Source organism: Danio aesculapii, chromosome 12, assembly GCF_903798145.1.
Source record: "Danio aesculapii chromosome 12, fDanAes4.1, whole genome shotgun sequence".
Lineage (NCBI taxonomy): Eukaryota > Metazoa > Chordata > Actinopteri > Cypriniformes > Danionidae > Danio > Danio aesculapii.
Window position 1 is genome coordinate 2,827,109 of NC_079446.1, and position 12,954 is coordinate 2,840,062.

The 12,954-nt window shown below is 36.8% G+C and overlaps 1 protein-coding gene across 1 annotated transcript in view; it reads right to left on the minus strand.

Annotated features, from left to right (window-relative positions):
• Positions 1-710: 710 nt before the first annotated feature.
• mapk8b (mitogen-activated protein kinase 8b) overlaps positions 711-12,954 on the minus strand; it is a 28,365-nt gene continuing 16,121 nt past the window's right edge. The window contains 6 exon segments of the mRNA XM_056470223.1: positions 711-6,515; positions 8,096-8,173; positions 8,475-8,517; positions 8,519-8,539; positions 10,434-10,558; positions 12,392-12,574. Of these exon segments, the coding sequence (XP_056326198.1) occupies positions 6,367-6,515; positions 8,096-8,173; positions 8,475-8,517; positions 8,519-8,539; positions 10,434-10,558; positions 12,392-12,574 (599 nt within the window). The 3' untranslated portion in view covers positions 711-6,366.

Genomic DNA, 12,954 nt, shown 5'->3' on the forward strand with positions numbered 1-12,954 from the left:
CTATATTAATGTGCATATCGCGCTTCCGGCCAGCCACGTATCTAATCTAGACTTTACAGAGATTGACTGAGTGCACTTTAAAGTCCACTATGGTTTCGGACACCACTACAAACGGCTGCTCAGCTCAGGCCCTCGAATAGTGCACTATGACCAGCCCTAGACAATCAATATCATTGCACTTGCTGCAGCCATGGCAAATTTCCTTGCAAAATTATGCCAGAATAAGATCCTAGCCATATCAGCCTAGAAACAAATGCCAACTTGACATTTTCCATCAGTCTTAGTAGACTATATAACTACAGATGAGTCAAGCTTTAAATAGGGAAATTATGTCAACTCAATTTAAATAAGATACCAATTTTCTAATCTAATTCAATGATTTATGCTAAGCTAAAATTGCTTTCGCTAACACCAAACCCAGAGATCGGCAGAAAAAAAAAAAAAAAAAAAAAAAAAAGGAAAAAAACCCAACTGTTTGACATGACTTTAGCCTATTTTCCCCTAAAAAGTGCACATTAGATATTGATATAAATCTGTTTCCCTGTAAAGAAAAGACTGTTGTTCTCAATTGCTAACTTTCGCATTCTCCATCATAAAGTCAAAGAAACACCTACTTAACCATTTAATTCCATAATACCGCTTCTTGGTGGTCTGAGGGGGAAAAAAAAAACAATAAATAAATAAAACACACACAAGAGATGGAGAAACAGTTCTGATTCAAACTGGTGTTTATTTGCAGTACATGTACAATTGGCATCATAAGATCCCAGTGCATTCTTTGTAGTAGTGCACGTCTCATTGTCCGTATGCGGTTTAGTGCGCACAGAACTAGCAATTGAATAACTAACTGTTGGGCTGGCACTGCTAGCAAATATTACATACCAGCACCAAATCTTAACACGCTGGATAATTTACAGATGCTTTTGAACTGGACTCAAAAGTCCAGGAGCTAAACTGAACACCTTGCTAACATCAGCCACAGATTTTCATTTTTGGTAAAACAGGTCAACATTGACAAAACAAAACAAAATTCAGGTTTAAAAAGACAAAAACATTACATTTCTCTGACAGTACCAAACATATCTCTACCTCTGGGTACGTAAAACTAATAAGTCTAGATCTATCGATTACAACTAGCATGACAGCAGTGGGTATTGCACATGAACTGTAAAAAAATGAGTACAAAGAAAAAAAAAATTCAACAAAGAGATCAAATTTACATTTCAGTTCTTTTACTTCTAGGTGAAGTATACATAATGTACAAAACTACACGTCGCCTAATATTGACAATAGTTCACTTTAGAAATAAATAAATAATGAAATCTGTATTAACATCTATCTTACGGTCAGCTACGTCGCGAAAAAAAAAAAGAAAATCTGTAGAAATTTGGAGTGAGGTAGTTCATCAAAGCCTACTTTGATCTGAATCATAACATGTTTGAGAGATGATGTAGAAGTAAATGCAACTGAGGAAAAAAAATGAGTATTAAAATTCCTTGACGTGCCTAAAGAGAGCAAAGAAAATATTTAAGAGCACTTAAAATGGAAATAAACATGACTGAAGGATGAGACTAAAATAAAACGCCTGCCAATCGCTACGCAAACCTTCCATGTCCTTCGAACACCATACACATACGCATGTACATTCGATAGCATTGCCTCATGGGAAACGTAGTTCCCACATATTTAATCCTTGCATATTTCCGTAAAGAAAATAAAGCCACAAACCAAACACGCATACCGAATAAAGTTCCAATTTACTTTGATGAAAGACCTTGCTTGAGGAAAACGTCCAATCACATTCTCAACATACCCCAAAGACCTTCAATCTTCGATCGATAGAAAAATAGACACTCCAACATGAACAGGATTACTTTGGAAAACCTCACCCAAATTTCTCCTTTCTGATCGTTCAGAAATCGATGCTGGACTCAGGCACTTTCTCCCTTTTGAAAGCCAATCAAAAACCATGGATAACCCAATGATGAGTGGCGTTTTTGAAAATTTAGCGATGGATTTAACTCATTAGGGTCATGTTGTACTCTTTACATCAAGTGTACAGTAGGATGAGCATAATTTACACTACATACACCAGTTATGTACACATATTACATTTCAAACATTACATAGGCAAATGTTTTTCTCTTAATATTACAATGGAAAAATGTAGCCAATTACATTTGTCTTGATAGTATTTTTGTCTCGTTTGCCAGTAAAATATTTAAACGTTGACTTTTCTCCCTCAAAATGTTCAAAATAATAGCAGTACAACACGACTAACCAGAATAACTCAGGATTTTAGAACTGTTTTTATAGCTACATGGCAAACAAGTTACCAGTAGGTGCAGGAGATTCTCAGAAAACAAACAAGACCCCAGCATTAATGATATGCACGCTCTTAAGGCTGTGCAATTCGGCAATTGGTTGAAAGGGGTGTGTTCAAAAAATATTAATTCTTGAAAATAGATTAGCTTCAGACAGACATCTTCTAACGGTCACAGTACTTGCAGGTAACTCCAGAGTGTCTCTGATCATCCTGGAACTGATCATTCGCTGAACCTTTGCATTTACTTCCATCTCTCTCTGGTGTTGCCCTCCATTTTAAGGCATTGGAGATCATTTAGCTGAACAGCCTATATATTTTTGCACCTCTTCATAGGTTTTTCCCTCTCTCCAATCAACTTTTTAATCAAAGTATGCTGGTTTTCCGAACAATGTCTTGAATGACCCATTTGCCTTATTCTGCGTTCATACCAAATGTGGATGAAGCATCAAGCGCGAGTGATTTACATGTTAAGTCAATGCAAAGATGTGAATAGACATCCTGCAGAGCGATATGCTCAAATGAGGAGGCACGAATAATGCAATTCGCGCAAATCCAGGTCTAGAAAATTTGATCACATCTCCCCAATTTTATCCTCTCCATTTCCACCTGGGGATACTCTTCCCGAGGCCCTCAGACTATGCAGAGTCACTGATTCGATCTAAGACCAACGACGAGATGATCCCAAGGTTTCCATATCCTGGACCGGGCCGTATCCAGAGCAGCTACTCTGGTGGTCATGGAGGAGTGGAGAACATGAGACTGATTCCTGTGATGCTCCAAAGATAGACGAGTCTTCGCTGAGGCCAGCTTCCAGCCTCCGCCGCTGAGACTGCAGCTCTGCATAAGATGTTTGGCCAGTGGAGAAATTAAAATTATCGTGCCCAACTGAGCCTGGTTTCTCTCAAGGTTTTTTTTCTTCACTTTCGCCAATTAGTGAAGTTTTTTTTCCCTCTCCGCTGTTGCCTCTCGCTTGCATGGTTCGGGATCTGTAGAGCTGCGCATCGTTGGATTTGCTCTTCAGTGTTTGGACTCTCAGTAGTGATTATTAAACCACGCTGAACTGAGCTAAACTGAACTTAAACTCTGAAAACTGAACTACACTGTTCCTATTTACTATGAGCTTTTATGTGAAGCTGCTTGGACACAATCTACATTGTAAAAGCGCTATACAAATAAAGGTGAATTGAATGAATCGCTCGAGTTGGAAAATATGAACACCAGCGGACATTTGCGCCATGTTAACCAATCAGTAGCTTTCTCTTGTAAGGGTTTGATTATGACCTAGTGCCTGTTGTTGATGTTCCAAGGGGAAATCCTCCTGCCGACACCGAACAACAGCTCATCAAACTGGGCTCGGCTTAGTCGGAAGCACCGTTGAAAGCCTCAATCATTCAGGTATACTCTGGAGGAGTTGATGAACTCACAGAGCTGGTGCACCTCCGAAAGGATCTAGCGGACTCAGACACGGCGCCAAACAAATCTACGCTGTTTTTCAGCCTTCCTAAAGCACAGCAACTCTCTCAATAAAATCCATGTTAGCATCGAAACTAGAGTCCCCAGGCAGACAAAAGCCCTGCCCATGACGCGAATCCATGTTTACTGTGAAGTGAATTTGACGAGCGAATGAAGCGAGTAAACTTAGAATGTTTAACAGTGTGAACGCAGCATCAGGCTTTCAAATGAATGTTCAACAAGCGCTGGTTTCATCCTTTAACAGAGACCACCTGATTCACACCAGTTTTTTTTTTTTTCACAAAATTGATGACCTCACTGATTGAATGCCAGACTGCTATTTTTTTGAACACACCCCTTTCAACCAATTGCCCAATTGCACAGCCTTAAGAGCGTGCATATCCTGAATGCTGGGTCTTGTTTGTTTTCTGAGAATATACTGCCCCTACTGGTAACATGTTTGCCATGTAGCTATAAAAAAAATATACTAAAAACCTGGATTATTCTGCTTAGTCACGTTGTACTGCTATTACTTTGAACAATACTGTATAAAACCCATCACATTTAAGCAATGTTTACATATTTTACTAGAAACAAAGAAAAATTCAAGAGAAACTTTGCGTTAATTTTTCATGCTCCTTTTGGATTCATTATCATTCATTCATTCATTCATTTAGCATGAGTGCTGCATCCAGTAAATCAGTTCTGTGTCTTAATGCATACTGGATAAGACCACATAGCTGTATGCATATTGGTTATAAATTCAAAATCAGAACTGGAAATCGAAAGCATTTTGTATGCATGGGCTAAAAACCTGGCATGGGCTTCATATTATATATTGAAGTGTTCAGACATGAAGAGCTGTGACTGTACAGCTGAAGCGGAATGAAAGCTGGGAGTTTTCTGTGGTTCTAGATGAAATATGTACAGGATAGATTACATAATGTGACTTCTAAACACCCAAATGCGTTTTAACAGGGAGAATACTACGAGAAGTAAATCTTGTGTGCGGAAATTAGAGGAAAAATCAGCTTACAGACCCTAAAAAAGCACTTTAAAGTGTGATTCTGTAAGACCACCAAATAAAACGTTCAACTAATTGTGATTTAGTTACACAGGCCATAAATTAAATCAGAACAAAACAAAAACGCAGCCGAACATACAGATGCCTTTTATACTCCAAAGCAGTAGTAACAGTGTGGAAATACTCACTTGTCCAAAAAAAAAATGGACGTGCCATTTAATGAACCTCCACTCTCATTAGTGATTAAAACGACTCTCAAAAAAATAAAACATCTCGAAAAAATATATTCACCATTTTTCTTTACAAATAAACTTGAATCATTCCACATCCGAATGGCAAGACGACATAGCAGTAGCTTCAATTTGATGCAAAATTAAAGACAGGAAACAGGAAAGCAATGAAAGTAATGCTGGTTTGGTGTAAAAGCCTTTAAGGTGCCCTCAAAAAAACTCTCAGCGCCACTCTTACACTTTTGAATTGACAAGAGCTTGTGAGTTTGAGGAGGATGGATGGAGGATTTTGGAGGGTGGTGGAGGAGGATGGAAGATTTTGGAGGGTTATGGAGGAGAATGCAGGATTCTGAAGGGCAATGAGAGGATTTTCGAGGATTATGGAGGATTTTGGGGGTGATGGAGGATTGTGGAAGTGACAGGATTTTGGAGGATAATGGAGGATTTTGGAGGATAATGGAGGATTTTAGTGGGCGATGGAGGATTTTAGAGGGCGATGGAGGATTTTGATGGCCGATGGAGGATTTTGAAGGGCGATGGAGGATTTTGGGGGGCGATGGAGGATTTTGGGGGGCGATGGAGGATTTTGGGGGGCGATGGAGGATTTTGGGGGGCAATGGTGGATTTTGAAGGGCAATGGTGGATTTTGTAGGGCGATGGAGGGTGACTGTAGATTTTGAAGGGCGATGGAGGATTTTGGAAGGTGATGGAGGGTGATGGAGGATTTTTGGAGAGTTATGGAGGGTGACTGTGGATTTTGAAGGGCGATGGAGGATTTTGGAGGGCGATGGAGGAGGATTTTGAAGGGTGATGGAGAATGATCGAGGATTTTGGAGGGTAACAAAGGAGAATAGAGGATTTTGGAGGGTGATGGAGGATTTTTGGAGAGTGATGGAGGGTGACTGTGGATTTTGAAGGGCGATGGAGGATTTTGGAGGGTGATGGAGGATTTTGGAGCGTGATGGAGGAGGATGGAGGGTAACGGAGGAGGATTTTGAAGGGTGATGGAGAATGATCGAGGATTTTGGAGGGTAACAAAGGAGAATAGAGGATTTTGGAGGGTGCTGAAGGATGGTAACAAAGGAGGATGGAGGATTTGAAAGCGACAGAGGATTTTGGAGGGCGACAGAGGATTTTGTATAGTAACTGAGAAAGATGGAGGATTTTGGTGGGTGACAGGATTTTTGAGGGCGATGGTGGATTTCGGAGGGCGATGGTGGATTTTGGAGGATGAAGAATCATGACAGAGGACAATGAAGGATTTTGGAGGGTAATGGAGGGCGATGGAGGACAATGGAGGATTTTGGAGGGTGATAGAAGTTGAAGGAGGATGGTCATCTGCAGCAGCGCAGCGCTCCATTGGACGTCTCCTGACTGCTGTCCGTGTCTGAGGTCAGCGTGGCCTCGGTGGACATGGACGACACATCGTTTACGGAGGAGGACGACGTCGAGGGCTCATGGGAGTCACTGCTCACTGCTGCACCTGTGCTATGAGAAACAGAGCCAACGTTTATCAGACAGGTTCTGCAGAGATACTGGAGTAATATGGTCATAAGTGGACTTTCACACAACTAAAATACATCAATGCACAAGTTCTGAAGCAAGAAACATGAATCACGTGAACCAAATCAACAAACGTAATGACAAACGAGAGATGTTTTACTAAAAATAAATTATTTATTTATATTTAACATGAATGAACATAGCTAGATAGGTTAAGAACAATCTAGCAACCAATAATAGTTGTTTAATGTCTAAAATGGTGATAGTATTGACCTTATCGTGTAATGCAGAAGTGCACTCATTTTTGCAATGGTTTTAAAACATCAGAGTCAGTTGCCTATGGGAGAAATTACTAGAAATAATAATGAACGACAAAAAACAGTCAAACTTCTTGCTCTACTTTGAGTTTTGGAGCGAAATTTTCAACTTTTACTCTGAGGCTTATTCTTGTGACCTTGCCCCTGATCCAGAAATCGCCGTTTTAGGTTGGTCTGACACACTTCGTGGGTTTAGTCATCAAATTAAAAAAGCTGTTCAATATGGAATAGTGTTAGCTTAAAAAAATTACTCTTTATTTATGGAAAAAGCCATCAAAACTTTTTATATCCTGGCTTCTAGAATTCTCTACCACTTTACATTTAGAGAGGCTAAGACACAACCTTTCTGATAACATTGCCGGCTTTGAAGCCAACTGGAAACCCTTTTTTAATTATTTATCAAATGCCCAGGATAACAGTTTAAAGGTATAACCCTGTTATCATCTGCAAGATCACCATATTGCCTGCGCCCACTGGCCTAGATGTAAATGTGTAACACTGTTGACCCATATATAATATTGGAGGAACTGATCTAATAATGGTTTAAAATCTTTTTTTCTGTCTTATGTCCCTTTTTTTTCTCCCGTTGCTTCTGTTTTGTCTTTATAATCATTGTTGCTTTCTGTATCGCTCTGTGTTGCTATAAGAAAATAAAATATAATATTCAAAAAAAAAAAAACTTGCTCTACAGTCAAGTGTGTTTATGACTATACAGAAAAGAGTAGAATAATATCAGAAGAAAACATCAGTTTGTAACATGAAGCATCATAACATGCTGTTTTTAATGTCTAAAAATCAATAGAAGAGAGTAGAAGTTGAGCTTTGAGCGTTGAAGATTTCAATGGCCGCTCGTACATGAAGAATAAGGCTAATATAAAAACACCCAAATTATTTAGCAATGATATACTTTTAAAAACTTCAGAAAACTTATATTAGGAAAATATTGGTTCTGCTGTTGTTTATGTCCCAATGTGTAGTAAACAAAGCTCATCCGTGCATTACTAGGGCTCGAATTTATGCCCATTACCAACTGATCCACAAACTAGGAATCTAAAGAGACGATTAAGACACACCCCTTTCTGTGTGTAACTATGGCGACATCCATCCTGAAACCATGATGACCGCACACACTGTTTCAATTATACGAGAAAGCTATTGGTGTGCGGCGAATACACCGCTTACTGCATCCTGTGTGAAAGCCTCTTAAAAGAGCTGGTTTCAATAAATCAAGCAGTAAACTCACCTAGCGAGGCCGGCTGTCCTCGGATCACCCCGTTTTTTGTTCGCTCCTCCCATTCCAGCACTTCCTTATATATGAGCTCTGATCAGGAATAGATTGAGATTGTGTCAGGAAACCTGTCTTGCGTTCCACAAAGTGAAGATTTATTTATTTGTTGCCACTAACTCATGACGTTGGCTGCATTTTAATGTAATGGCATATCAGATTTTCAGCCTAAATGGCAGATTCAACATTCAAAAATATAATACAAAAGAAATATACAATGGAAATATAAAAAAAAACTGATCGTACCTTAAAATCAGACTAAATATTATAAATAAAACATATTTATAAAAAATAACACACACACACACACACACACAAAAAAAAAAAATACACACACCTTTCCACTCTTCCACTGAGTGTTCCCTCTCATCGAGCTGTTTTATCCGTGATCGCTGGTGGCGGCTGAAATCAAGCAAATAAAAGGTTATTCACACTAGAGCTGCACATATATAATATATCGATATAACGATATAGTAGGGCGTCACAGTGGCGCATCGGATAACACAATCACCTCACAGCAAGAAGGTTGCTGGTTCAGTTGGCATTTCTGTGTGGAGTTTGCATGTTCTTCCCGTGTAGGCGTGGGTTTCCTCCAGGTGCTCCGGTTTGTCGCACAAACACATGCGCTATAGGGGAATTGGGTAAGCTAAATTGGCCATAGTGTATGTGTGTGAATGAGTGTGTATGGGTGTTTCCAGTGTTGTGTTGCAGTATCCGCTGCGTAAAACATATGCTGGATAAGTCGACGGTTCATTCTGCTGTGGCAACCCCTGAGTAATAAAGGGACTAAGCCGAAAAGAAAATGAATGAATGATATAATATAATGTTTCAGCATCGATCGCACAATGTGCGTATCCGCATTAGTCACATCGCAACATGTGCAGTGTTGAGTCTGAATTATAGTTGACCAGGAGTTACAAAATTGTATTTAATTACTGATCCCAAGGTATCCATATCCTGGACCAGGCAGATCCTGAGCAGCTACTGTGGTGGTCATGAAGGAGTGGAGACAACTGAGCCTGGTTTCTCTCAAGGTTTTTTTTCTTCACTTTCGCCATTAGTGAAGTTTTTTTTCCCTCTCCGCTGTCGCCACTGGCTTGCATGGTTCGGGATCTGTAGAGCTGCGCATCGTTGGATTTGCTCTTCAGTATTTGGACTCTCAGTAGTGATTATTAAACCACACTGAACTGAGCTAAACTGAACTGAACTTAAACACTACAAACTGAACTACACTGTTCCTATTTACTATGATCTTTTATGTGAAGCTGCTTTGACACAATCTATATTGTATAAGCGCTATACAAATAAAGGTGAATTGAATTGAATTACTGTATTTATATGGAAATTATGTGAAAAAGCAAAAATGTTTTTCTTACTTAGAATATTTGTCTTGTTTCTAGCCCAAATATCTACATTTCAAAGCGAAAACAAGATTATTTTACTTGCCCCGCAGACATAATTTAGTTTGTTTTAAGGAAAAACTTAAAGTTTAAGGAACAGTTGAAAACAAAACATTTTTTTTCTTAAGAATTTTTAGATATTTGGACTAGAAACAAAAATAAGTACACAAAAAATGACTTTTGCTGCTTGTTTAAACTACTCAAAATGACTTGAGACACAATTCTTAAGGTTTTTTGACTGATAGCTTAACTGTTCAATCCACTTAAATTCGTAAAAACGATCGATATCACTTTATTTTGATGGTCCCTTATACGCATTTTGTTAAATTTAAGTTACATTGCATATACATGCCAACTAATTCTCATTAGAATATAAGTAGACTGTTAGCTTGGGGTTAGGGTTGGGGTTATGGTTAGTATAAGTTGACATGTACTTGCAGAGTTTCTTATAGTCAGTTAAATGTCTGCTGAAGGAGCAGTATCAGCGGATACTAAGCAGACAGTCTACTAATACTCAAATGACAAGTAGTTGCAAGAAAACTTTTAGTCACCAAAATGTGCAATAGGGACCATCAAGATAAAGTGTTCCCAAATGATCAAGTTAACTTAATCGATTTGTGTTGTGATAACATTAAGAAATTGTGTGGAGCCCAGAATTTTGTACAGTGTAAGTAAAACATCTTTTTGTATTGTGATATTTGTATTGTGATATCTGTATTGTGATATTTCTGCACCTGAATATTGTTAGACTCCATAGAAAACAGTCAAATAGTGCTATTCAAAACTGGGCCTAATTCAGACACGTCACAAAACGAAGCAAAGAAGCCATCAGTTCTCCTCTCTAAAACATCAATGATGAATCATAAGGAATAATAAAAACTCAGTCAAACACTCACTGCCTCCACCTCTGATGGGTCGTACCACACGTTGATGTAGGGGTGCTGGAGCGCCTCGTCCACAGAGATCCGCTTAGATGCATCTATTACCAGCATTTTGGATAACAAGTCTCGTGCCTGACTCGCTGCAAAAATAAATACAGTTGAAGTCAGAATTATCAGTCCCTCCTGTATATTTTTCATATATATAAAGAAAGAAAGAAAGAAAGAAAGAAAGAAAGAAAGAAAGAAAGAAAGAAAGAAAGTAATAGAAAAAAGAAAGAAAGAAAATAATAGAAAGAAAGAAAGAAAGAAAATAATAGAAAGAAAGAAAATAATAGAAAGAAAGAAAGAAAGAAAGAAAGAAAATAATAGAAAGAAAGAACGAAAGAAAGAAAGAAAATAATAGAAAGAAAGAAAGAAAGAAAGAAAGAAAGAAAATAATAGAAAGAAAGAACGAAAGAAAGAAAGAAAGAAAGAAATAATTAGAAAGAAGACGAAAGAAAGAATAAAATAAGGAAAAGAAAGAAGAAAATATAGAAAAGAAAGAAAGAAAGAAAGAAAGAAGAAAGAAGAAAGAAAAATGGAGAAAGGGTAAGAACAAAAGAAAGAAAGAAAAAATAGAAAAGGGATAACGAACAAAAGAAAGAAAGAAAGAAAGAAAGAAAAGGGGATAACGAACAAAAGAAAAGAAGAAAGAAAGAAAGAAGAAAATAATAGAAAGGGATAACGAACAAAAGAAAGAAAGAAAGAAAGAAAGAAAGAAAATATTAGAAAGAAAGAACGAAAGAAAGAAAGAAAGAACGAAAGAAAGAAAATAATAGAAAGAAAGAAAGAAAATAATAGAAAGAAAGAAAGAAAGAAAGAAAGAAAGAAAATAAAAGAAAAGAAAGAAAGAAAGAAAGAAAGAAAGAAGAAAGAAAGAAAGAAAGAAAGAATAATAGAAAGGGATAACGAACAAAAGAAAGAAAGAAAATAATAGAAAGGGATAACGAACAAAAGAAAGAAAGAAAGAAAGAAAGAAAGAAAGAAAGAAAGAAAAGGGATAACGAACAAAGAAAGAAAGAAAAAAAAAAAGAAAGAAAGAAAATAATAGAAAGGGATAACGAACAAAAGAAAGAAAGAAAGAAAGAAAGAAAGAAAGAAAGAAAATAATAGAAAGAAAGAACGAAAGAAAGAAAGAAAGAAAGAAAATATTAGAAAGAAAGAACGAAAGAAAGAAAGAACGAAGAAGAAAATAAAAAGAAAAAAAATAATAGAAAGAGAAGAAGAAAGAATAATAGAAAGGATACGAACAAAAAAAGAAATAAAGAATAATAGAAGGGATAACGAACAAAAAGAAAAAAGAAAAATAATAAAGAAAGAAAGAAAGAAAGAAAGAAGAAAAAGAAAGAAAGAAAGAAATAATAAAGAACTAAAGAAAGAAAGAAAGAAAGAATATTAGAAGAAGAACGAAGAAAGAAAGAAAGAACGAAAGAAAGAATAATAAAGAAATAAAGAAAATAATAGAAAAGAAAGAATAACGAAAGAAATAAGAAAGGATAACGAACAAAAGAAAGAAATAATATAGAAAGTTATAACAAGAAGAAGAAAAAATAATAAAGATAACGAACAAAGAAAGAAAGAAAAAATATAGAAGTATAAAACAAAAAAGAAAGAAAGAAATAAAGAAAAAGAAAGAAGAAAGGGATAACTAACAAAAAAAAAGAAAGAAAGAAAGAAGAAGAAAAATAATATAAAGTATACAAAAAAAGAAAAAAAAAAAAAGAAAGAAAAAAAAAAAAAAAAAAGAAAGAAAAACGAACAAAAGAAAAAAGAAAAAGAAAGAAAATAATAGAAAGGGATAACGAACAAAAGAAAGAAAGAAAGAAAGAAAGAAAATAATAGAAAGGGATAACGAACAAAAGAAAGAAAGAAAGAAAGAAAGAAAGAAAGAAAGACAGTTTTTCCAGAGTAATGAGAGAAGAGTAAAGGCTGACCCTTGAGTTTGTTGTGGTCAGAGTCTGCAGGGAAGAGCACGTCCGGGAAGAGCTTCTCAAAGCTGTATCCCGCATAGCGAGGCCGGTTCTCCACGTACGTCCTCACAGACTGATTCAGCTTCATCATGAACTCCTGTGACGGTGTGCCGAGCTGCTCGATCACTTTATTCCACTGGTCAATATCTGTAGATGCACATGCTGAGGAAAACTACTGACCGACAAACCATATAGAGAGAGATCATGCTTCACTTAGAGCTGTAATTGTGCTTAATTATGCGGGTTTTATTTATTTATATGCTGCAAAAAATACCTGTAAATTAGCAGTGTTCAGTATTTTGTGATTCATGTTTTTATTTTTCACCGTTTATTTATGCTTTTGAATTGCATTATGGGACCTTGATCTTTTTCCAACAACTTTTAACCTTAAAAAATAAAAATAAATAAATAAAAGTGACATTTTGAATAGTTTGCAGTGCTATACTGTCAGGGTTGGTGCTGTATATTACACTGCAGAAGCCTTGTAATAAACTGCCAGTTCCTTTTCTGCTATTTTACAGACTAAT